Source organism: Apium graveolens, chromosome 1 (assembly GCF_009905375.1).
Source record: "Apium graveolens cultivar Ventura chromosome 1, ASM990537v1, whole genome shotgun sequence".
NCBI classification, from domain to species: Eukaryota; Viridiplantae; Streptophyta; class Magnoliopsida; order Apiales; family Apiaceae; genus Apium; species Apium graveolens.
Window position 1 is genome coordinate 73025966 of NC_133647.1, and position 2294 is coordinate 73028259.

The following is a 2294-nucleotide window of genomic DNA, read 5'->3' on the forward strand; positions in this document are numbered from 1 at the left end:
GTCCATGGCAATATTTTCCCACTTACATTCTGGAATCTTTAAAGGCTGAATTAATCCACTTGGTCTTTGATGTTCTGCGTTCACTTTCTGACAAGTATAGCACCTCGCAACCCATTCTGCTACTTCTCGCTTCATATTTGGCCACCAAAAATTCTGCTTCAAGTCCTGGTACATCTTGGTGCTTCCCAGATGGATTAAAAATCTAGAATTATGAGCTTCCCACAGTATTTCATTTTTCAGTTCAACTACTTGAGGAATCCAAATCCTTGATGAAAATCTTAATATCCCTTGCTCATCTTTTTGCGTACATAACTCTTCTCCGGTCATTCGATTATTCTCTTGATATCAATATTCATTTTGATGTCATATCAAATTAAATATCAATACAAACTTTGATGCTTACAACATCCCATATTGAAGTCAACATCAATCATCTATATTAATGCCACCTTTGATATTTAACAATAAACTAAATATCAACATCAAGCAGAAAATGAATCAAACTGTATTTTATTCAAACAACTCCTTTGGCAATGCCATCAAATTTAATCTTTCCTTTCTGTTGAGCGCGTCAGCTACTACATTCGCCTTTCCTGTGTGATAATATATCGAACAATCATATTCTTTTATAAGCTCCAACCATCTCCTTTGCCTCATGTTGAGCTCCTTCTGAGTGAATATATACTTCAAGCTCTTATGATCCGTGTATATTTTAAACTTCTCTCCATACAGGTAGTGCCTCCATATCTTGAGCGCAAATACTATAGCTACTAACTCTAAATCATGAGTCGGATATTTCAATTCATGAGGTTTAAGCTGTCTGGATGCATATGAATCACCTTGTCCTGAATGCCATCTTCAGAATATCTTCTGGCTTGATCTTCAACTGATGGTATCCTGACCTTAAATCAATCTTAGAGAAACACTTAGCTCCTTTTAATTGATTAAATAGATCATCTATCCTTGTTAGCAGATATCTGTTCTTAATCGTCAATTTGTTCAACTCGCGATAGTCTATACACAGTCTCATACTTCCATCCTTTTTCTTTATAAACAGAACTGGTGCTCCCCATGGCGACATACTGGGCCTTATATTTATCCAAAAGTTTTTGCAATTGACTTGCTAACTTCTTCATCTCTGCTGGGGCCATTTTATACGGTGCCTTTGAAACTGGTTCTGCTCCTGGAGCAAGATTAATCTCAAACTCAATTTGTCGATCTGGTGGTAATCCTGGAAACTCTTCTGGAAACACCTTCGGAAATTCTCTCACCACTGGAATCACTTCTATACTAAGAACTTCCTTCTATGAATCCACTACATAAGCTAGGAATGCCTCGCAACCTTTCCTAAGCAACTTACTAGCCTGAACAGTTGTAAGAAACAACTGTTCTTGCTTTTATCCTTTAAACACCACTTTTATTCCATTCTTTGACCTTAAATAAACTCTTTTAGACTACAATCTATTTGAGCACTATTCTTTCTTAACCAATCCATTCCTAAGATTATATTAAACTCTCCTAGCTTGAAGAGGATCAAATCGACTGGAAACTTATGCCCGGAGATATCAATCTCACACTCTGGACAAAACTGAATTACAGGTACCTTTTCTTGATTAGAAATTACTATACTCATTACCTCATTCATATCCTTCTTATCACAATTTATTCTACCAGCAAAAGATTCGGATATAAAAGATCTTGTAGCTCCTGAATTAGTCAATACTTTAGCTTCAACATTGTTTATAGAGAGCTTACCTGCGATCACATCTAAGTTCTGAACAGTGTCCTTCATTTTCAAATTAAAAGTCCGTGCTGATGCTTGCGGAACTGATTCAGACGGTGAAGGTAAAGCCAATACCTCAGTCGGTACAGTTGCACTGGTCGTAGCTACACTCATCAAATTCTTTATTGGTCATGACGACTTACACTCCCTAGCCATGTGTCCTGGCTTCCCATACTTGAAACAAGTAATTCCCGTCTTCTGAGCCTTATACTCATTTGCCAAATTTTTTTTTTGATTGCACCAATAACAAGTCATGTTGATCTTATTACAAACTCCCAGATGCTTCTTCCCACAGTGCTTGCATTCAACCCTTGGCTACCTATTCTCACTTGCTGGTCCTTGATTCTGTTGGAAATTTCCTTTGTTATTCTACTTCTTACTCACTTCTCCTTTCTTCTGTGAGTTCCATCCCTTCTGGAATCCAATCCTCTTCACATTCTTGTCTATCTGACCTCCTGATTCTGTCCTTTCTCCTTGAAATACCTTCCTTTTCTTGTTATCTCTTTCCTTC

General features: G+C 37.3%; 1 protein-coding gene across 1 annotated transcript; it reads right to left on the minus strand.

Moving 5' to 3' along the window:
- Positions 1–1435: 1435 nt before the first annotated feature.
- LOC141677214 (uncharacterized) lies at positions 1436–1897 on the minus strand. The gene has a single exon (XM_074483068.1). It carries the CDS (start codon positions 1895–1897, stop codon positions 1436–1438), a length of 462 nt encoding a protein of 153 aa, XP_074339169.1.
- Positions 1898–2294: the final 397 nt, after the last annotated feature.

Coding starts and splice junctions, on each gene's coding strand:
- LOC141677214 (XM_074483068.1), bottom strand. CDS start 1,897: ATGAGTGTAGCTACGACCAGTGCAACTGTACCGACTGAGGTATTGGCT.